Genomic DNA, 23,017 nt, shown 5'->3' on the forward strand with positions numbered 1-23,017 from the left:
TTTTACAGATTACTCAGGTACACAGATGCATCTTCACATCTAATTTCCCTTTATCATGCTTTTTGAGGGCAGGTTATGCACACTAAGTTTTACCACAAATACTGTGCAATCTAACCTCAATTTTACTGCTTACTGATCAAAAAATTTCCTCCTCACCTGAAGAAAGAGGAATTTTCCTAATTCTATTTTAATACTAAATATTTTCCTTCTGCAATGTATTTCAGTGAACAAGTCTATCAATTACTTTTAACAAAGTCAAAACTTTTAACGTGGTCTTATTCAGTGTGAAAATATCTTTGGTAATAAAAACGTGTCATGAGACATGACAGCTATTCAAAGTAATTAAATTTGTGATACATTACCACTGTTCCATTATCTGGCATCATTGGTGTTCCCATATTTGCAGCTCCTTCTGGTCCCATGGAAGGACCAGGACCCATTGCAGGGCCAGGCAAAGTTCCTCTGTTGTTCATATTCATACCCATCATTGGAGGAGGGCCTTGGTTACCAGCAGGTGCTGGGCTAAACGCATCTATGCAAAACAATCTACACTTAGAGCTGTCCTATCTGAATTTTACAAAATAAACAAACAATTTATAATATTTTAAAACCCAAATGTACCAGACTTCCAATAAGTGAAATATAAAAAAATATGTATTCTTTGGGACTGTACATTTATCTCAATCATCTGCTTTTAAACAGATTAATTTTGTATTACATCATCTGCCTTCTGTGGCTGAGAAGCCTAAACTTTGCAGCTAAATATAGCTGTACTGTTTCCACGCAGAACATGAAGTGTTCACATAGCGTATATATGCACTGTGCACTCTACATTTAGAAAAAAATCCACAGTGATTTTGCAGTAACTGACACCAATAGGCAACTTGGCTCTTCAAGGATTACTGTATTAAATACAGATTCGCAAAAACTGTTCTGTCAGCATTAATGTTACTGGTAGCTGTTAAAATAATATACTGTAACATCATATAAAAGCAATAGCAATGACGATACTCAACTTTATAATGAGTTATCAGCAACACAACATGAAGAAATATAGTAAAAATACAAAAAAAATTTCTTGGTGTTAGAAGTTATAGATGAAAATTTCTCCAAAACTGTGATTCACATCACTTAAGAACTTCTTTCAAAGAGATTATTTAGCTATAATATTGAGTTACAAGACACCACTCTGCCAGCATCAGCTTTTGTTATAAGAAAGATCAGATTATATAAATCATTTATATCTGCTATTACAACATGTCATCAACTCTAAGACTCATGGTGATGCAACTTTTCCCCCCCCACAATAACACACACTATTCAACCAGAAGCCTGCATCCAAAATTTCACAAAGAAAGAAAACACGTCTTTGGAATCTAGCATATGTTTCAAGTCCTGGCAATATACAAGGAGAAAAAAAAACTGTCAAGAAATTAAGACATGTTGCCAGACTAAAATACATCATTTTTATTCCAACATACCAATCTCTCACCTCTCATAATTTTAGTAATATACACGTTCATCATTATACACAGTTCATTCAGTGCAAATATAGTACTCTGATTTTCTGCATGTATTAAAATTGCATATTTATTATCAGTATTGAGCACCCATCCCATCTCAGCAGTCAGAGAAATCACCACATCAAGATATTGTTGCTAAAACTTAAGACTTAGTCAACTGCAAGCTGCTTAGGAAAAACAATCTAAGCAATGCAGCAGTGCCTATGAAGGTTATCAAAAGCTAGAGAGAAAAACCTTGTAATTTTAAAAGCAGTACTTTCCTAAACTTAGTGCTGACACTCCAAGACTTCTCCCTACAGCATGAAGCCAAAATAAAGGCATGTATAATTTGGATACTTCTTATCAACCCACAAACTTATCATTTCGCAAGTAAAAGATTGTGCTATAATCCAAGAAAAAATTATAGCTGAAAATCTCATGAAACTGTTCTTCAATGTCAATCATTCAAGAATTAAATGTAGAAGGAAAAGGAGGAATTTAAATTGACAAAATAAGGACAAACCTCTATTTTTAAAGGCTAATCATATCCTATATGACTGTAATGATGGCATTGCTCAGCACAACTCAAACCAGTCAATGCTCAATGACCTGTTAAAGCCTGTTTACCAGTATGCTCATTAAGCTCAGCCAGACTGCCACACATGCAGATATTGTTCAGTCATTCTTCAACAGCAATGAGTTCTTACCCTACATAGCCACTGTCCCCTAGATTTTCAAGAACCATGTAGATGTGGCACTGAGGGACATGGTTTAGTGAGCATGGGTGATTGGCTGGAAGTTGGAATAGATAATCTTAGTGGTCTTTTCCAACCTTATGATGCTATGATTCTTTACCATACAAATGCATGCATGCTTGCTCTAAAATAACCCATGCTAGGAAGCCTCTCTGTACTAGTAAGCCAATTTCAGCCAGCTATGATAGAAGGAAGGCAGCTGGGGAGTGTAATATAAACTGGAGTCCTGCACAGCTACTGTAAGAGGCCACAAAAGCTTCTTCTCTACACCTCAGAAAAGCTCTCTAACAAATCTTAAGAGCCAATCGCTTAACTGCTAATTCTTTTCAGAGGCACATTAATGTTGGCAGTTTATTCGCTGGACGAAGTATAGAAACAGACAGAAAGCAGTCTATCGAGCTCATGCCACAGCAGAGACTAATGCACATCTCTGAGCAGGGCTGAAAAAATGTATTTTATGTACGTCCAAAACGTACATGCCAAGGTCTGGCACAGTAGGCAATAAATCAGTAACTCTCATCAATCCAGAGGTAGTCCCTGAAATCAATTTTCCCCAGCTTAGATGAATATTTATTAGCTACCTGTGGCATCACAGTTACAGCTAAGTGCTATGATATGGTATTATGGAGTCTCTCAGACTTGCTAAAGATAATATAAAAATGACTGGTTAGCAAATGTCAGTCTATCACTAGTTAAATCCATCTCAGAGGTGTCTAGCTTTCAAATACTGCTCTCATATAGGTTTCCTATTACTGAAGATACTTCAGCTCCCCACATCATGAAAAGTCACAAATGGCACATGTAAAAACCAGTTTAAAATTACAATTCCAGTAGAAATGTTGTGAGAAAGTATGCCAGCATCAGTACTTAAAGGTCTACTATTTAAAGGTTTAAATTCTGTTTTGTTTTGGTTTTTTTTCCCCCCTTTCTTGTTAATTTTATGGAGGTTCCTGGGATTTTTGGGTTATTTTTTTGAGTGGTGGTAATGTTGTTCATGGCCAGGGAAAAAAAACCTCTACCAGGAGTTAACCTAAAATTCAGATACTGTGGAGAGAAGCACTATTTTTACCTATTCAGAATACTTTTCCCTTTCTAAAATTGGGGTTAGCTGTTACAATAGCTTATTTTGAAAACACACACTTATTTCTAGAATTTTTTTTTCCTTTCTACAAGTATATCTTGTGGAAACTGCTAGCGCTGGTGGGCAAGATGCACAATATCAATACTCAGAATGCCTCTTTAATTGAGATTTTCAAGAATCCGCTAAACCAATAAGCAAAATTTTAACTACAAAATCAGAAAGTCATCAGTTTATGCTTCAGGTTACTACTTCAAATAAACTTCATCTTGACATTGTCTTCCTTTGGAATTAATTCTAAAGTTCATCTTCTGCAAATGAATAAGCCAGTTTCCATTTTGCAGTTATAAATGTTTCAGTGAATGCAAGTGGTGAATAATGTATTTTAAAATGGAGACTGAGCAAGTACATTCGTCTATTAACCAATTCACATTACTCTGAGTTAAACCACAGCACTTCATAAGTTTTGTACACACATTCAAATTTAACATAGAAATACAGGAAAAATGATAACTTAAGTGTTTTTTTTAAGTTAAGTTAGTCAAGAAGCTTCCTAAAGATATTTTAAAATTAATATTCTATATTTCAGTCTTGTTTAAAAGCAGATATTCCAGTTGAGTAATATTCCAAGCTGTTTCAAGTCTGAGCGTACAAGGCAAATACTCATTCTTAAGCCAGTACTCTTGTAAATTTCAAAGCTTTTAGCAGTGACAATAGTTTAAGTCACAAAAGCATAGGGAGAATTACTTGCAAATACAGATTCGCAATAAATTTACAGGGCACAATTATTAAACTTTTGTCAAGAACTGACCTACTTTAAGTACTGCATCACTTCACTGCGCAGTTACAGTTCCAATTGTTCTCATCCCTCTAGAAGAGCACCGAACACTTTTGAAACAGAAAATTCCTGTCCTGCATTGCATAATTTCTGGAGTATTATCTTTCCTTGCCTCTTGGTTTCTCTCACCTTGCACACAGCTTTTTTCTCCCAGGGGTATTTAAAACACATCAAGTGGAAATAAAAAAGCTGTTTGTAAGGAAATCAATTTTTTGTTTCCTATTTCCCAATACTGTTTACTCCATTTTACCAGTAGTTGCCCCAATGAATTACACTTGAGTAACATGTACAGTCCCAAAGAAAAAGAAATTTTACATTACAGAAGCCTTTTTCCTTCAGATCCCTACCTCCCATGTTAATTGCTCCACGAGGACCCATATCACCCATTCTCATTTCCTGTTCTCTCTGTAAGTAAACATAATTTTCATGATCAACCTATCATTATTAGAATTGAAAACATTCCCATTTATTGAATAAAAATGAAAAATGTCACGGTTTTACAGTTTCCATTAATTATGAAAATGTACATGGGATAAAGTTAAATATATTCCTCTACTTGTATAAAATCAAATGTAGAAGTTCAACTTCACAATACAGAATAATTGTGATATTTAACCTTTAGTCTTATAAACAAGTTTCTCTTATTAAATGCAATCTTCAGCTCCCAAAAAGTTAAATAATCAACTGCAAATGACTCCAACTTCAGTTGATGTTCCTCATTAACTAGCGATACAAACTGTCAATGAAGGTCTCATTACATGGTTGCCTAAAGGCCATTGTTCAATAATACAATTTAAATCTGTCTTTACAGCTTAAACCAACTGCTTTAGTGGAAACAAAGGTCTGATGTGTTACATTATGGTAAGCAAATTCAACTTGCCAATTCTACTTTGCTCAAATAGTTTTGACTTAACTAAGCAATGGTACAACTTTTTTGCCTCAGTTCAGAAACTAGCACAGAAATGTAGTATTAATGTAAACAGTATAACATGCATTTCAACTAAACAGAGAAATAAGTGAAATTGATTCTGATTCAATCGATGCTCAGCCATCCAACATCTAAGAAGTTCTGACACTACTGATCATGGACCATGTCCTGCTGTGAAACAACATGCAAAAATCATTACTTCGAGAAAAAGTTCACCTCTCACAGATTGCAAGAGATGCTGGTATCACAGTTCATATCAAAAAGATGAAGAAGGAAATTCACAGTTCATGAAAAACAATAAACTTACACCAAAGAAATACATTCTCATGAATGTTCTGGAAGAAACATTAAAATATATTCTGCCCTCAAGTGAATATACATGCATCTTGAGAATAAATACAAAAAATTTACCTGATTCTGAAAATCATTCCTCTTAGGATTTACAAGTTTAGACACTCTGTAAATAACTTTATTATCCTAAGCGACTGAGCCAGCTTGCTAAAAGCCATTTTTAACTGAATATTTGCGATTTCAAAATGCATTCATGATAGCATTTTTAATATAAAATAACAATTTTGAAAGGAATAAGACTTTGAGTGGTGATGAAGAAAATAAGGCCTTGTAACTAAAAGACAAAGCCAGGTTTCCAGGCCCTGCTACAAAAGACTGGTTGATGAGCAAAATTTCTTCTGACTCTAGAACCCACATTACATTTCTGTTACAGAACATGCAACTATTTTGTCAGATCTTTCAGAGTAATGTTAACCAACATTTTAATATATCACCATCCGTTCAATTTGGATCAATGTATGTAGCTGCAAAATGAGCATACCATCTTGTTGATAAGAGCCTACTACTACACCTCAGCTCTGAGAAACAAAGCAGCATATTCCATCCTATCAATCCCTCACCCAGCATAGTAGATATCACGGCTAAGGTTTCTGTGAATCAGACCATGCATGCCATAAATGCATGCCCAGATGTCTCCTTATGAATAAAAACTTTGCTTCTTTGTAGTTTTAAAAACTATAAACAGCTACAAATGCACAGGATTTTGAATTACTGCACGTAATCTAATTTGGGAGGCTTCCAACTCTTGCAGTATCAAATCAGGAGCGATGCCTTTGCAAGCTGTAAGGGTTTTTTTTGCTTATTTGTAACTTGAAATGTGTCATACAATGCAGAGCCAAATACAAAGGCAATTACATGAGAACTTTCAAGTACAGAGCTACAAAATTACTGCTTCCCAGAAATAAGCAGGTTTTTTTTCCTGAGAAAGACAGAGGGCAAACTACGTAATACACACTACACTTCTTCAACCCAATAAACTACTGTTTTTTCTCAGCTTTAAATTGTACGAGTCTTTAGTTAACAGTCAGTATAACAGAAGAGGAAGGAAGGGTAGGACTGATACCCATATTTCATTTTGTTTTGTATTTAAGTCTGTTGCTAATGTTTACAATAAAGTTATTTATCATTTTGCAGCTTTAGCAATGAATTTCTACTATATAAAAATGTTTCTGGTGTAGACTTTAGACCCACGAACTTAGAATCTCTATCTGCTGATCTATGTACTTCAAAGAAATATTATTCCTATTGTTTTATGCTTACAATTTGTGGCATTCTTGTGTGTTTTCATAACGGGGACATGAATTATACAGCTAACACAAATTTAAAACAGTTCAAGTAAATCCCCTATCAAGAAACACTCAGCGTTAACTGACAGTGTATATCATGAAAGTGATTAAATGCTTGACATATTAAATATAAAAACTTCTACTTAATTTACCACAGCTTTTACTCAAAGGAATCCAGATACAGTCCAACCCCACAAAAATTGTGAACCAACAGATTTTTACTATGCAAGTATGAAAAAAGAGTACAGGTAAATCTGACCGACTATTCCACATCATTTATTTGAAACACTGCAAAGAAAGGAATATCAGCAGACAGTTCTGATAGAGCAGCTGAATCGCTGCTGGCTGATTCTGTTGAACACAGCGGTAATGAGGTTGCCTTTTAAGGGCTTCTCTTCCTCACTATGTGACTACCCACTGTCCTGTTGAGCAGCAGCCTGCTTCAGGCCCTCCCTGAAGCCACCCCTAACCATCTATTAGAGGGAAGTAAAATTCAGCAGCAAGAGGATTTTTGCTAGTGAAATACACAGGCAAGCTGTTAAGAAGCTCCGAAGTCAGTTGGTACCTGGAAAAAACAACTTAAACTGCAAGAGAACAAGAAAAAATGATGATGTGCAGTTACAGGGGAGACAAAAAAAAAAAAAAATCTCTAAGGCAACAGTTGAGTAGTAATGAACAACAATTTGAGAAGCTCCTTTTTCAAAAAAAGAAAGGATGCAAACAATGAATAATATCCTATTTTCAAATTACAATTCTTCCTACAAGTCAAAAGACTTCCAATCCTGTTGAATGACTTTCATAAGATATTTCACAACTCACTAATACAAATAAATCTAAAGGGCCTGATTTATCCAAACATTTTGCTTTCAGAAAAACCTATGATGACAACTAACAATAGCACTATGCTTGCTAATCACTCCAGGTGTGAGCATTAAAAATTTTATTTCCTCACATTTTCAACTCCTTCTAATGTTAGCTGTAGAAATCAAATATACAAAAAAAAATTGAATAGTGTTTTCAAATTGCATATATACTGTGTTTATAGTACAGTACAGGTTCCCCCTGCTTCAAATACTACAATCAATATTTCTCGAGCACTGTACCGTTATCACATACCATGTTCTTGCACCCTCATCTCCACTGATAGTAGTCTTAAGCATATAGATAATTGCCAAGATAATTTTCAGGTTTTTAAAAGATATTAGTATGTTCTTAAGCACTCTATGAAACCATGAAATTAACAGTTTTGAACAGATAGTACAGAAGAGACAGAGGAGACCATACCAGATATATACCAACATAAATATCACGAAAGTAGATCATACTGTTTTCTTCAAGTATCAGTGGCCAGAAGCTTCACAATTCACATAGAACTACTCACCTTTCAGCTACAGAACAGTCACCAAAGCAACAGGACACAGCAACAAAACAATACCTTATAAAAAAATACCCCATCAACTCAAGTTTGAGCATTAAGAAATATTAACAGTTAACCGAGTTCTACATATAAAACAAAATATGACTCACGCAAATGTTCAGGCTTATCTGTTTTCAATGAACTCAACTCCCTTACAGACTTTACAGTAGACAAACTGGGTAACACATTTCTCAGCCTCAGTGTAAATCATTACTTTCTTCAAAAGTTTATTTTTCTTTCATTAAATTCTGCCTAGTTTTTTAAAAAAATTCCACTGGTCTCTACAGGAAGCCTAAGTAATTTTGGCGTAATCTTCCTCAATCCTCACACAAGATCATTTATACAAAGCCATCTATATTTTAAATAGAGACTACTTAAGCAGTTAACATCACTGATTAGGCACTCAAAAATAAGAGTACATGGGATACTTCTGACTACAAATTGTTTGCCTCACAATATTCTACCATTTCAACCCAGCGTTTCCAATTTTCAACTCACTAGAAGTTATGCTGCCAGTGAAGAGCTGAAGAAAAGCCTTCTGCCTACCCACTTCTGACAGCCTTTCCCTCTTAGATTTTCTCCATCAAAACCTACATATAAGATCCTGAAAGTTATAATATTACAAAATATTTCAATTTATTCTGTCACATGAAAATACCACTTTTATTTCAAAATGCAAGATCTTCTTATACTCCTGACCAATGTTAAATCCAGAGCTACTCATTCCTCCAAGGATCTTGTTCAGCCAAACAATAATTCTGTGAATGACAGCTCAGGAGAGTTTTAAAAAGATCCCTTACATTATGTAAAATTATGCATACAAATGCATTAAACTAGATAAAGTAAATGTAGCCTTAAAACATACATTATATGTGAATGGTTTAATAAAATCAGGTTTCATAAGTTACAAATTGGACTGGGTCATTGCAAAAAAAAAAAAAAATACACTGCATCAAGCCTAGAGCAGGCAGTTTCTTCCTCAGTGATTTAAGTAATGACAAGTTGACTGAAATGACTCATTAAGCTAAATGATTAAAGAATCATGTCAGCAAAAAAAAAAAAAAAAAAAAAACCAGTAAAAAACATTACATGAAATATGTGCAAATGTTGGAAAAATATTCCTAATTAAAGCAAAATTATTATTTGGCTGTTCACAAAAAAAAAAACACAACCACATTTCCCTTATGAAAAAAAGACGCACGATTAGTCCGGCACACTCAGTTCACTGAAGACAGTTCTCAGCACCTGAACACCACAGAATAAAAAAGTACTTGAAGTCAAAAATATTTTCTGCTATTTAAGACGAAACTGTTCTCTAAGAAACACACATTTTAAGCAACATTTTAAAATCACTTCCCATCTAAACATTAGTCAGATGTACTGAATACTAGATTTACTACTAAACATGCAAGACAGCATCATATCATCAGTCTTAACATAAGCATTTCATACAGAATAAACAAGCAAAGAGGACAGCACTTTATCACAGAACTTACTAGGCACCAGTGAACTAAGTGCTACTATCATTTAACACACATTGGTGCAGGCTGATAGACTGTAGACAGAAACGGCAGGAGGGAGAGATCACACACCTCTACTACAGACTCATAAGAAATTGTTTTAAAGAAGTTACATTATTGTAAATTCATTTTAATTTAATACCAGTTATTTCTGATCTTTACAAGATGGGAGACAATTTAAAGTCTTCCTTTATCTGAGTAGCAAGTTAAGGTCTTCGCTTTGCTTAGTTTCTACTTACCAAAGCATGCAATGTTTGGTTTTTTTTGGCAGAGCACACAGTGTTGAATAACTCTGACCCTCCCAGTGTGCTTTGTTTTGCTAAGTCATTCGCCTACAGCTGGATTCAATGTAGAATCTGACTCTAATTTCAATATACACTGCTGAGTGACGTTTAAGTCAGGTCTATACTGCCAGCTCCAGAAAATAAAAGTTTAATCGCACTATCCTCCACTTTATCAAGGCATTTAGGGGACAACTCACTCCTTAAATAATTGTATTTAGGAGTTCCCTGGAATAAACCACTATTTAATACAGAGGACACAGCCATCAACTAATCCTTCCACCTTTTAGATGAGGAAAGGCTGTGAATGTAACCAATCTAGACTTCAGCAAAGCTTTTGATCCTGTCACCCACAGTATTCTCCTGGAGAAGCTGGTAGCCCATGAATTTGATAGTCACATTCTTCACTAGGTAAAGACCTCACTGGACAGCTGGGCCCAGAGAGTAGTGGTGAATGGAGCTACATCCAACTGGTGGAGCACAAGGCTTATGGGAGCAGCTGAGGGAGCTGGGATTGTTTAGTCTGGAAAACAAGCTCAGGGAGACCTTACTGCTTTCCTCAACTCCATGAAACGAGGTTGTGGGTTGGCCTCTCCTCCAGATAACAGCAACTGGATGAAGCAACCTCCAGCTGTGCTACACGAGGTTCAATTTGGATATTAAGAAAAATTTCTCCTCTGCAGGAGTAGTTATGTATCAGAATGTGTTATCTAGGGAGGTGGAGGAGTCAATATCTTGGCCCAGAGGTTGAAGAAATGAGTAGATGAGGCACTGAAGGACATAGTTTATTGGGCATGGTGGTGATGAGTTGATAATCGGACAGGATGATCTTAAGAGGTTTCTTCCAACCTTAATAATTCAGTAATTACATTACTGTATGATTTTAGTAATTTTTTTAAACTGACAGTCTTTGACTAGCTGTACAATGCAAATTATACTGTCAATTTATCTACTGAATGTGTTCAATACTGATATAAGAGTTAGTGGGCATGGTGGTGATGGTTGGACTACATGGTCTTAGTAGTCTTTTCCAACCTTAATGATTCATTTAATGATTCCCTCAAATGTGTAGGCACCAAGGAACAATGAGAAATCCTGTAACATTTCTACTAAACACTATTCTGACAATCTCATTTTTCACATTAACACTCGAAGATTGTCACCTACAGCAACATCAGTCTTATTAATGAAATCTATTAAGCATTAATACTGCTTTCTTGTGTATTTTCATCACATTCTATCAAATCTCAAATTTATTTGCTGCAAGCAATTCTAAGACTAGTTTCAAAATGACTTGTAAGATTTACCTCACAATCTAACCTAAAGCACACCCAATCATATTAATACTTACTGTTATTACACATTAGCCAATATTTTTTTCTGTTGTCCTTTTATTTATAATGCAAAAGAGCAAATATTTTATCTTCTAGATTTTACTTACATTTCAGGTGTCTCTCTCATTCTCTCATTTGATTCTTTTTAAATCCAAAATTTTCTAGTTAATTCCATCTCTAAGAGAGTAAACCTGTGACATCTTGCAAAACACGAGCATTTGCTTAATCGAAATTAAAAATAAAACACATTTTATAAAACATGGATGAAAATATTATGACAAAAAACAGTAATTTTTTTTTTTTTTAAACCACAACCAAGAACTCCCAAACACTCCACTACTCATCAATTTCCATTTTGCACACTACGTTTTCCAAACTAGGTGTGTGTTTTTCAGCTAATATTTCACAGTTAGTGAAAGGAAAACTTGTAGAAAAAATACTGATGGAAGAAGGCAACGTTAAGAGCTGAGGTTCTTTCAAGAAAGCAACTTTCAAGAAAGCAGCTGAAAACATCCAATACCATAGAGTGGAATGTGTGTGCAGTAGAGTAACTGCCAGTGAATTATTAGTTTAAATAATGTCAAAAATCTGATTAAAAAAAAAAAGTTTGAGGAAGAAAGTTAAAAAATAGATTAGGAAAACAAACCAAAATATTTGCAATTGTGGAAAGGTAGGAGAAATTTTCTTACTGCTGTCAAGAGAAGCAGAAAATAACCACTGTGCTGAACTACATGGAATAAGGCAAACGAAGTAGAAACAAACTTCAGTGTAGAAAAAACATGAATAACCACTGCTGTTCTTTTTTTTTTTTTTTTTTTTTTAAAGCATTCTCTGAGCCAGAAAAGGTAGCAAAAAGTCTTTGTTTTTACTCAAGACATTTATGAAGAGATAATTCTGAATTACTGTGAAGACAACTGATAATTCAGATTGCAATTCTGATCAAAGACATTCACCCATCTTTAGTATTAAAAACCGGTCATTACTATTAAAGAAGTTGTCTGCATTCCTATAGCATCTTCATCTAGTGACCTTACATACTGATCTTCAGGAATGCTATAATTAGCAAAAAACCAATAATTTGAATAAAAGCACTAACATAAACACGTTCATTGAAAATTTTGTGTTTTTTTGTTACAATATTTTATCACCTAAGCTACTGGAACTTTGTTCATACCTTCAGACTGATGTATTATACGCCCAAAATTCAAAAACGGTCCATACTCAGGTCTTTTCTGCTCATCTTACAGTTATTTGCTGCTTCTCTGCATGCTATTGTTATGCTTAAAAACAATGCAATGATGTATAGTTCCTTCCCACATTCCCACCCCATTCACCACTATTTGTTATATAACAAAACACTGCATATGCAACAACACAGAAAAAAAAGGCATGTTAACTGTAGTTCCTCACTTTTTCAAAACCTGTAGAAAATGTTACTCAGCAGACAAAATGATATAAACAAATGGCAAACCATGGCACCAAACAAACAACATATAATCCAGAATGACTAGGAATAAAATCCACTTAATTACTTGCTTCAGTCAATCACCATCACCTCCAGCTATTCCACTAAAGGAAAAGCTTACCAAGCCCCTTTACTGTCTGTAGTTATACCGATAAAGCACAGGAGGCATAACCGCAAGACAGACTTTTTTCAGATGCCATCACTGGGAACAATTTGAGAGCAACAGGAACAGAAGTGTTCTGTCAGAACTTGTCCTTGATCCAACAACTAACACTCACAAGGAAGGTAAACTTGCGCTTCTCCAAGAATTAAGTGTAAAATTTAGAAATAGTTTCCATAAGAAAACATGCGTAAAGAATGTAACCACTAACAGCTTTGCAAATCCTCTACGCAAAAGGCATATATCCATATATTAACTCTTGACTGTAACTTCCTCAGTACAGCATTCTGCCAATTAACTCAGATCCAGAGGAGTTATGAACCACTTTGGATCCATTGAACTGGTATCTAAATACACTCCTATTTCTAGTATCTTCATTTTCTAAATGATAACAAAATGAATACAATAAATATATTTCAACTTCTGAACATTATCTTTTTTTTTTTTTTTTTCATTTATAAACAATTTAAGGCACTTACTTGCTCACTTACCTGTAAAACAAAGTAATATTTACCACACGTCCCAGTTCACAAATGCTATGAGTAATCACAAAATCATAGAATGGGTTGGAAGGCACCTCAAGGATTATCAAGCTCCAACCACTGAGCCACAGGCCGTGCCACCAACCTCCACATCTAATTCTAGACCCCTTTACTTCACAATATAGTCACGGCATATTAGATAATTTTATGTATGGTTGGTCTTATATCGTTATTTTAACAAAAGAAATTGCACAAGAGTAGGTAAATATCAACACAGATTAGGACACATCCATGGAAACAGGAAACAAACCTTACTTTCACAGAGCAAGTTCCACTTAAGTACTCCACAATTCATCCTGGCAGATGGAGAGTTAAAGGGCTGTCTAACCAGTAGCCCAGTCCAGATTAACTGTAGCATCATGTAGAAATAAGCTAAACATTTAACTGAAAATTGTGTTCTAAGACAATGCTACATTTCAGTTGTTACTGAACATCTAAAAACCCTATGCAAATTATCACAGTGAATGTCTCAAAATGTTTCTGAATGTCTCAAAATTACAATTCTCAAGAATTACAAGATTAATTATGAGATTAAGTGAAAGTGGTCAATAATTACTTAGAAGACAAATTAACCAGCCAAGAATATAGCTGTATCATGAAGTGCGTATTTATGTAAAAACATAAGTTTTTGAATTTGAATGTCAAATAAAACATTGCAAAATCACCTTGAAGTAACTTTTGCAGCAGCACTAATTACAGCCACGGTGATCTTTCTGAGAAAGATTCTTTTTTGAGTTCTGTATTTCTATTTCTTCTCCCCTTAGTAAATATGGTATTTATCTACTGAACTGTAACCAAAAGTCCAATTGCTGATGCCATTCAGTAGCTGTTCAGAGGCAACAGGTGATTACTACACATAAGCATTTACAAAACAAACGCTGAAAATGGATGTTTTAATCCAGGACCAAAGCGTGTTCTCCTCAATATTATACAAAAAAACTTTCAATAAACACATGAACTACCTTTAGAAATAATGTTATATATGTTATATATGTTATATATGTTATGTCATGTTATAATGCTCTTAACAGGCAGGATCGTTCACTACTTAAGAGTTCATCAGGAAAGTTCTGACCAGTCCACAAACAGCACTTAATGCATCCAAAACAAACAAAAAAAAGCATCCTGGCACAACATCAGGCCCCATATCTCTGCAAAGCTTCCCAGTGAACATTTTAATACAACCTGGAAGCCATTTACTGTGAAATAGGAGGAAGATGAGGTACACTAATAATTTGATTAAACAGTTCCAAATAAAGAACTCAATATATATGGAACTAAACAGCTCTAGAACTTTCATTAAGAACTTTAAGAAACTGATCATTTGAACAAATCTGAATGGATTATAAAAGCACTACTCTGTAGTTAAGTTTCCTGACTCAAGTATATATACAGTAACTCGAGAATTATAGTGTCTGCCTTCATCAACTGATATTTAAACAACTATTACGTTTATATGCAATACAGAACACAAAGTTGAAAAGAGACAATGGGAATCCCAACGTAATAAGAACAAAGAAGAAAACAGACAGTTTTTTTTAATAGAATATACAAGTTTCCATGAGGATAAATAGATACTTAGTAATTCAGAACATGGGCGTGGGGGGGAAAAAACACACCAAGCAAAACCAAGTGAAAAAAAGACCACAAAAGCTCTAACACATATGCAGAAGAGAATCAGCAACATAATTTTGACCTTAGACTATCCTTGCCAGATCCTGGGCAAGAATATATTTAGAAGTGACAAGAGCTAACCTGCCACAAGTGTAACTATCAAGAGAACTGCCTTCAGCACCATTAGGAAAGCAGCATACTTCCTGTCTTGTACACAACAAAACTAATACAAATATTCTTCCATCTTACTCAACAGTAAAGCTAAGTTAACAAGTCAGTAGCTGCTGTAGAAATCATGTTTGAGAAAAACTTAATTATTGATCCGTTTAAAACTACCTGAGTTTCTACTAATCAAAAAATTAAACTCGCGAGTTGAAGATGCACATATCTGGTGTTTTCCCAAAAAACACTAATTAAAAACATCAATGTACCTAAAAGTACCGGCAGATCTCTGGAAAGATGTAGTGGAACCTTAAGAAAAATATGACAGAAAATAAAAATATTACTTGTATTTTGTATTGTTCACAGAAGAATTAGTCATCCAAAACAAGCATTAATTAATGAGGTAAATCTGCTTGATGCCTACACTGCAGCAATTAGACTTGTCTAAGGCTCATTAAAAAAATGTATTTTAGAATATTAAGCAGTGTTCAGCTTGATATGAATGGAGAGGTAGCCTCACTGAAACAAGCTCCTTTCTAGGTTGCAGTGCACTGTGTTATCACTGTTGAAGTCTTCCATTCTGCCAGCTACTGAAGCAAAGCAGAGGCTAAGCAGAAGGTCAGGTCTTATTGCTCGCACTGAGAAAAAAGCAAAAGGCACTGCATCCCAAGAGAGAGAAACTAGGAGTGTAAAGAAGCTCTCCTCACATCCAGCAGTTCCTCTAGAATTCTATGGACTCACTTATCACTCTTTAGGTGTTTTGTTCTTCCTTCAATGCAGACCCTTTGAATAAAGATAAACTTAGCTAAGTACAGGAACTTATTTGGCTGCAAGTTTCAATTCAAGTAGGATCTCAGGATTCACACAAGTGGATAAGTCCAAAATAGGTATTGAGTAGACAACTGAAACTGAACGTTATCTTAGTCTGGATAAACACATGTAAAAAAACTCCAAGTTAAACTTAAGTCCAGTAGCTGAGGAAAAGAAAATGAAAATGATTAAGGCAAATGTTAATTTTAGTCTCTTAAATATGTACAGCATTTAACAAAACAATTACATTAATACGAGATTTTTTTTCTATTCTACAAATGCTTCGTTCTTGTATGTCAGAAGGCAGAAAACTCAAGGAAACTCAGTATTTGTGGAACTTTGTTAGATAGTTAGCAGTATTTGTGGAACTCTGTTAGGTAGATTTATTAAAACTTGTGAGCAGTAATAAGTTTCATAAACTACATTAAATATATGGACTATAGTCCTCAGATTTGCTTTCTAATGGAGCTTTTTAAATTGCACCTGCAAAATCCATTAAGCAAGGAGAAACTAAGCAAGCAAGTTGAGTATTTTAAAAACAAGCACTAGATGGCAGCTGAACTCTTTCCATTAATAATTCAAAAAAAAAAAAAAAAAAAAAAGCACATCTGTTTCCTCTAAGGCCTCATGAAAAACTATGACTGACAAAGGCTGGTGGCCATTTGCCATTGTATAAGAACCATCTTCAGAAAAATGTTCTTTTAAGTTTCCTGGTCCATCAGTTCTTACTGAAAATTAATTCATAAACAGAAACAACCTAAAAAACAAAAACCAGGGGACAAAGATCTGTATCAGTAACTGTAGATGAGAACAATCTCAGGAATGCCTACAAGTAAATTTGTACTGGAGATCTATGCGTATTTGATATAGCACGTTAATGGTATGACTTCTGAATGGTCACTTGTTCTTTCTACAAGTTTACAGGAGGTAAATATTAGTATGTTCTAAACATTCTGTGCAAGCATTATTGCATCAGGTAGAAGATCCAAATTTTACAGTGTTAGATATTCATAATAAAGCTTAACATAGGGAAAAAAGATAACATAGCTAAAATATTAATAGTTTGCACATACTGAAATATGAAATTGCTAATAAAATCTAACATTCCAATGATAATTTGCTCCATTACTGAAAAATCACCTCCTTGATGCACATCAATTTAGAAAGTCAATTATGAATCATGCTAAAAATGGTCACAGAATTAATGCGAATTAAACCTCCAAAATACCAAAGCAATTTATGGAATAAGAGGTATCTTCGGAAATTTTTGTTAATGAATTTATTACTGGAAAACTGCCTTAACTTAGTTTTCTCCTGAACAAGGTAAGAAAGAATTCTGCATACAATGTGAATGCAGACTTCTTGTCTAACTGGTGCTTTGGTAATGGATTAGAAGGTGGAACAAAATCTGTTCAGTTCTGTTCACTGCAGAGTCTAGGTGTCCAAAAACAGACTGCTGAATTACAGAGGTGTAAGAAAATCCAATTAACATTCTTCTCTCAAAGAAATCTACCACTTAAGTTGTATGGGAATGTAGAAATGAGCCATTCCTCAGATACACCACAGCAGGCTTGAAATAGTTGATAGGAGCGAGGAAGAAGCTTCATTTAAAAACTGCTCTAAAGGGAAAGAGTTCTTAGGACAAAGACATCAAATTGCATTAACCACCTTTCTGGCATTCCTCAAACTACAAACTTTGCTGTTGTTCTGACATTTTCTTTCCTGATGGCTTTTTTTTTTTTAACCCTCCACTGTGTTACACCTTTCAAGTCCATTATATCTGTGCTGTTGAAGCAACCTCCATTGCTCGAGTGCCTGCCACTTCATTCTGCTATTAATGCTACATACTCAGCAGTGGAGCTTTTGTCTAAGAAAATAAAAGGACAGCAAACTTAGAGTTCATTTACAAAAATAAGAAGTGTAAAAGATTAAGTATGAATAAAAAGTCTCCCACAAAAGAGCAGTAAGCTTTCAGAAATTGAAACTGATTGTCAAAAAACAATTCCTTATTTGTGAAGCTACACTTGAAAAGGGGAAGGTCCCCACGCAGGAATGGGAAAAAACAGGAGAGAGGCATCTAAAAATCTCAATTCTATCTTTAAACCATCAGTAAGAAGAGCTGCTGAAGGACAGTACTGTAGCTACTGTTTCATTAAGTACAGTATCTACCTTATAATATTTCACAATATTATTTTGGAAATAAACATGTGTTCCACAAAAAAGAACAGTATTTCCAAAAATCCGGGGCTCTTTTGTAAACACTTGAGAACTATTTCAATACACAAGACGTAAATTATTCTCTTCTCACTCTTCTACATCAATGACAGTAGTTAAAAAAAAAAAATACTCCCTAGCAATTATTTAGAAATTATTTAGCAAAAAGACCAATTCAGAATAAATGCGTATCTGCATAAGCCATTCACAATTGGATACTAACCACTGCACAGCAAATAATATATTAAAAGCACTTAGAAATAGAATAAATATTTTTAATTTAAAGTATATTTGTGCTGCTGAAAAACATTGTTTATTTATAATCATCATCTCCAAGCTCTCCTTTCAGGAGAAAAGACGTATGCAAAATAAAAATTATAGGAAAAAGAGATCGTATCATTTATTAGAATGCATAAATATGGTCAGGTATAATAGCAGATTTCAACTAAACAACCTTTATGTAGCAAAAACTCTAAATGATGTGGAAATGTAAATAACAGCTTACCTACTATAGATTGCACAACTAGTTTGATAAATTGTCTGGACATCACTAGGAAGCCCACTGGATTAGCAGTCAATGCAATCAGATTTTTTTATACACATACAACATCACCATGAACGCTACACCAATGGCAACGCTCATACAGAAAACATCTACCAACTGCAACTAAACCAAACTGCTAATTGCATGAAGTTCCATTACAATAAATTTTTAAAAGAGGTCACACTGAAAAATAAAAGTTTAACAAGTTAGGATAAAGACACAGAAAGAAGCTTTAAACAGGAAAGCCTGATACAGCAGCTTGTATGACAAGTTCCAACTCCGGTTGCCATCGCACTTACCATTTATGTCCTCCTTTTATACTGAACAGTAATAAGGAATAGGATATAAGTGAAGGAAGCTTACTTTTCAAGGCTTTTAAGAAACAAAAACAAGCATTAGAAAATTAACGGTTGCCTTCTAAGTACACGGTAGGCAGAAGACTTCAACATGTTACATAATTTAAGCCAAAATAGTTCATCAAGACCAGATATGATTAAAAACTACACCCCAGTACCATAAGATGTTGTGCTAACAAAGAAGCAACTTTATACTCTCAAAACTGAAATTAGATTTTTTCAACATATGCACAATGGTAATCTAGGACTAGATGAAACTACCACATGGAGTCTGTTTACAGTAAACAAATTAAGAATAAATCAAAAAAACTTCATTTATATAAGAAGTTCTATTAAATAGAGTAAAAGATGCATCATTTTGCTACCTCCAGATAAGGTTTATAATTCTTATTGGCTCCAAAATGCAAAGGCTTTTTCGAACCTCCATTCATACATCACAACCTCAACACAGATCTAAAGACATGTTGTAACAAATGCTTGTGAAATGATATGTCATGCTTCGTTTCATAGCTGCCCTTATTAGAAAGGTGTTAAAGTAAGTAAACAATAAATCACTCTCAATGCCCTTAAAGAGGAAGAATTAAAACTGGAAGCAAAGTAGTCATCACATGACTGTAACACTCCTCAAAACACGGGAAAACTGATTAATTATTGTATACATCACTTCGAGTTCACATGATATAAAAAGAAGATGGCTATGCTTCATATTCCTTCAGTCGACCTGTATCTCTTTTGGCAGGCTTCTCACTGCACAACTACATCTATATGATCTCACACCGTATGTTATTCCAGATGAATGAATAAAATCCCCACAAACGAAACTCAGTAGGAGAGCTCCACACACTCTAGAACATTCCTTCCAACTCTTTTTCCCACAAAATTTCCAGTGTGTAAAATCACATAAATTACAGTGATTGAAATGCTTTCCACCTGAACTATTCCTTTTCCTTCCTTACGCTATGACATTTTCCTATGTCCAGCACATAATCTGAAGAGCTTCGAAAGAGCTTCCAAATTTAAATATGCAGAACAGTATGAGGATGGCAAGCAATTCAAGCTCATAGACTAAGTAACCTTACCTCAAAGAGCTGCAAAAAGCAATTAAATAGAGGCTGCTGTGACCAGCATTATCCAGCACTCCCTCAACCTTGAGCTGCAGGGAAAACACTGCTACCCAACAGCAAAAGGAACTGAAGGAAGCTGCTGCCATCTCTTTCCTGCAGCTCTCAGCAGTGAGCAACAGGGATCTTGTAGCTCAGCCACGGGATTATTTTGACACATAACTTACACAATCACAAAGTCAAACTGCCCCCAAAAGATGTTATGACATTAACATGAAATGAAATTACATACTTGGCTCTAGAGAAGTCAGAATCACTTCAGTATCACTTCTAGATTACATCAGATGATTGCTACATCCTGTTTTGCAAAATATGACTTACCAGTTTATTAACAGGAATGCACTAAAGGTTATTTTAAGTTTTCAGTTCTAGATCATCATCCCCCCAAAAATGTATGCCTGAACACAGTTTTCCTTACAGTGAGAGCACGCAGGGAAATAAATTACCACCTATTTCCAGCTGCGAGTTTCTCAAACACAATCAGCAAAATCAACTGACAGCAGTTGGTAACATCACAAAGGAACTATTTTGCTTCCTCTCTATCCTTACTAAGAATCCTAAATCCAACAGGAAAAATAAAAGATTCCTGTTCTATCTTCTCTTGGGAGGTCTCAGAACATATTCAGTACACTCTTCAGAGTGTTCTACAGGCAGAGGTATTCTATAGCATGTAAAATAAACATTACTTCCACAAAGTACAAATCAGAAAGCAGCTAAGAAACCAGCAATTTGTTTCCATTTTATGCATCAAGTTGAACCTGTACAGAGGATCACTATGTGCATTACTGCTTTCCCACTAAAATCTGTTTTAGCAGTATTTTACTACATAAAATTAAAGCACTTAACTGCTTTGTGCTCACTTCACTGTTCTGGTTGGCAGAAACCATACCCATGACCAAAAGAGATCATCCTGAAAATTTAGGAAGCTGATTCCTCTGATATCTCCATTTTGCTATTCCCTCCAGACGAGGCTTCAAAGGCTGAACAGACCTAAATACATTACTGCTACATTATTTAATGTAGCAACTGTGGCAAAGATCTTTTTCTTCCTTTGAATATTTTGGTCATCTTCAGTACAGATCTGGAGATTTTCCTCATCTAGTCTAACAGAAAGGTCTCAAAGAAAGGGATTTTAGGCTTCATGTGAAGCTCCATTGCCTGTTTCTAAAGTATATTATTAATAATAAATTAAGCATAACACATAATAAGCAATTGAAGAAGCTTTGCAGTATGAATCATTTAAAAATTAAATTTTTCAGCTCAACTAAGGCACCTCTTCATGCCCATAACAATCCAGTCTCTAACCTTCCACTTAAAAAAACTAAATGATTTTCTTGGAAAACTTAACTTCCTGAATAAAAAAGGAAAATGATAATTTGAACGCCTTCAATTAGCTGAAATGTTGAATTACTTATTTTCCTACAAGACAGTGATGTCAGAGTTCAAAAAAATTACACTACTAAATTTGTGCCATTCCACTCATGAGAACAACGGAGTTCTGAAGGAAAAACAGCACATGAAATGTCAGTTCAATACGACAAAGTATTAAAAAACCCTGAAAACTACAGTAAAATATTTACTATTTCAACTTTAGTCAAAGTTCTACTTACATTGTCCATGAAATTTGGCTTAAATCCTCCCTCCTGCTGCCGTCTCAATTCCTCCTGTTCCCTCTGGCGTAGCATCTCCTCTTCACGCCGTCTATGTTCTTCTTCATGTCTAGGATATTGTTCAAGAATTACATAAATTAAGACTCATGATCTGTTCGGGCTCATAACCAGCCTCAGGAGTTAACATCAGCACGTAAGGTAACTACCTACTAGCTTTTAATACAGGGTAAGGCACTAATCTACTCAACCTGATGGGCTTGAACACTACCAAAGTGTTTTTGTTTAACGAGTATTCAGGTATCCACAATACTAATATTCTTGTTCTTCTGCCTACAGTTAATCTGTACAAACAAGTAAGCAGGTTCAAAAGCTTTAAAAAAAAAAAAAAAAACAACACTATGGATTACAATATTTCAACACTGCCTACAGCCAAACTGCTAACTCTATACAGTATATTGTTCTTTTGTGTCCTCTCCGTTTCTTGAGATATTTAATATAAGTAGTTATAAGAAGTACATATATTGCTTCAAAAGCAATGCCTCCTATTTACTCCCACAGAAACTACAACCGATACAAAAAGCACAGTAACACCACTTGATAGAGAAAATCTTCAGCTACAAAACACTACTTTTCAACAATCACCACCACCAGCTCTGCATTTCTGTCAGTGATAAACAAAAGCCTGCATGACACACTTGTAAAAATCTGCACCAGAAGAAGTGACCCACTGTCACCACTGCTGAAATGAATCACCCAGCACCTCAGTATGCTCACTTCCACTATTTGGTCCCCAAAATTGTCCAGCAAGCATCAAGGAATGTCATTGGGTGCCATTTTTTCTGTACAGAGTTATTCAATGACAACTCAGCTTCATACATCATTGTCGTGTCAGACATCATTTCATCAGACAACGCCTCTGCTCCAACTCTCACACGGCCACAGATGTTACAGAATATTGGTGCAAAGGCTCAACCTCTACTGCTTTACCACCAACATCCGCCTCAGACATCATGGGCCAACATCATAAGATAGGAGAAATTACACTCTGAGCAGCCCCTGTATTCATAAGAATCAGCTCTTAAAGAGAAAAGCAATACATCAGAAAACAAAGTGCCACAAAGCACTACAA

The 23,017-nt window shown here is 35.0% G+C and overlaps 1 protein-coding gene across 6 annotated transcripts in view; it reads right to left on the reverse strand.

The window, feature by feature from the left end:
* The window catches only part of PSPC1 (paraspeckle component 1), a 64,469-nt gene that overhangs the window by 30,155 nt on the left and 11,297 nt on the right, over positions 1 to 23,017 (reverse strand). For 5 of the 6 annotated variants that reach the window (XR_006178316.1, XR_006178315.1, XR_006178314.1 and 2 more), the window contains exon 6: positions 21,889 to 21,997. Coding sequence is in view for 2 of the 6 variants with exons in the window: in XM_042868547.1 (XP_042724481.1) it covers positions 21,889 to 21,997 (109 nt within the window). In the remaining 4 variants the exon portion in view is untranslated. Of the gene's footprint in view, positions 1 to 362; positions 533 to 4,520; positions 4,579 to 21,888; positions 21,998 to 23,017 lie in introns of all 6 variants that reach the window. The other variant, XM_042868546.1, reaches the window with a different exon arrangement.

The sequence above is a fragment of the Lagopus leucura genome, unplaced genomic scaffold (genome assembly GCF_019238085.1).
Source record: "Lagopus leucura isolate 7727_CA_CO unplaced genomic scaffold, USGS_WTPT01 Super-Scaffold_100001, whole genome shotgun sequence".
NCBI classification, from domain to species: domain Eukaryota; kingdom Metazoa; phylum Chordata; class Aves; order Galliformes; family Phasianidae; genus Lagopus; species Lagopus leucura.